Source organism: Nicotiana tomentosiformis, chromosome 2 (assembly GCF_000390325.3).
Source record: "Nicotiana tomentosiformis chromosome 2, ASM39032v3, whole genome shotgun sequence".
NCBI classification, from domain to species: Eukaryota; Viridiplantae; Streptophyta; class Magnoliopsida; order Solanales; family Solanaceae; genus Nicotiana; species Nicotiana tomentosiformis.
Window position 1 is genome coordinate 108,607,595 of NC_090813.1, and position 1,197 is coordinate 108,608,791.

At 41.4% G+C, this 1,197-nt stretch overlaps 1 protein-coding gene across 1 annotated transcript; it reads left to right on the top strand.

Moving 5' to 3' along the window:
* Positions 1-380: 380 nt before the first annotated feature.
* Positions 381-965, top strand: LOC138905368 (uncharacterized). The gene has a single exon (XM_070193880.1). The coding sequence runs from the start codon at positions 381-383 to the stop codon at positions 963-965; it is 585 nt and encodes a 194-aa protein (XP_070049981.1).
* The last annotated feature ends 232 nt before the right edge of the window (positions 966-1,197 follow it).

Sequence of the window (1,197 nt, forward strand, 5' to 3'; positions counted from 1 at the left end):
TTCTCTCTTCCCTAGCGCTCTTTTTTTTTTTTTTACTTTTTTCAAAGGGCAATGAAGCTCTTTTCTGACGATTCAAAATTCTCGTCGTCGGCTTCCTCGAGGTAGAGTTCGTTTTATAATAGGAGCCCCGTTGGGATTTTACGGAGCTTGGCATGCTTTCGCATTAACTCACCATTTGGTGATTTGGTTCATAGCAGCTGAAAGGCTTGCTTCGCTCAAAGGTGGGAAGAAAGGTCAGCACTTGAGAATCTTGCTTCGGTAGGAGTCAAAAAGAAAAGGCTCAAGAAGGAACTGCACTCGAAGGAGTCGACTGAACATCTCAGCCATTGGCGGAAATTTCGCTTGCATCCGATCCCCAATTTTTGTTCACCCCTAGCACTATGGAAAATGTAGGATCACCTAGTAATACGACCCCTAAGGGATTTACTCCCTTCATGATAGATTCATCCCATCCCTTGTACGTGCATCCTTCTGACAGTCCTGGTAGTCAACTAGTGTCTGTGCCTTTTAATGGTTGTGGTTTTGTTCTATGGAGAAGCAGTATCCTTACCTCTTTATCTACAAAGAACAAGTTAGGACTCTTAGATGGTAGGGTTCCTCAACCACCACCAGATTTTTCTTACTATTCATACTGGGAAAGGTGCAATGACATGGTGAAAGTATGGATAACTAATTATGCGTCTAGAGAAATTGCCGCCAGTGTTATATGTCTTAAGACTGGAAGGGAAGTATGGAAAGACATTAATGAGAGATTTGGTCAATCAAATGGCTCAAAGTACCTTCAAATCCAAAGAGAAATTAGTACAACCACTCAGGGTTCATCAAATATTGCTACCTACTTCACTAAACTTAGGAGTTTATGGGATGAATTGCTCTTCTTATGTTGGTCCAGTGTGCTCTTGTGGAGTATTTCCAAAGTTTATATAGGACCAGCAACTGTTCCAGTTCTTAAATGGGTTGAATGAGTCCTACTCTACTGTTAAAAGTGCCATCATGATGATGAACCCCCTTCCTCCTATAAGCAAAGCTTACTCCCTTCTGCAACAGGATGAGAGTCAAAAGGAGTCTCTTTCCAATGTTTCCAATTTCTCTGGGGATTATGCTACTTTCTCCATTACCCCTGCTCAGTACAATAACAATATAAGCTTCACTCAGAAGGTCAATTTTGAATCCAAGAAGAATGTGTCCATAGTATCT

What these genes read in the sequence shown, in the direction of transcription:
- LOC138905368 (XM_070193880.1), top strand. Translation starts at nt 381, where the DNA reads ATGGAAAATGTAGGATCACCTAGTAATACGACCCCTAAGGGATTTACT.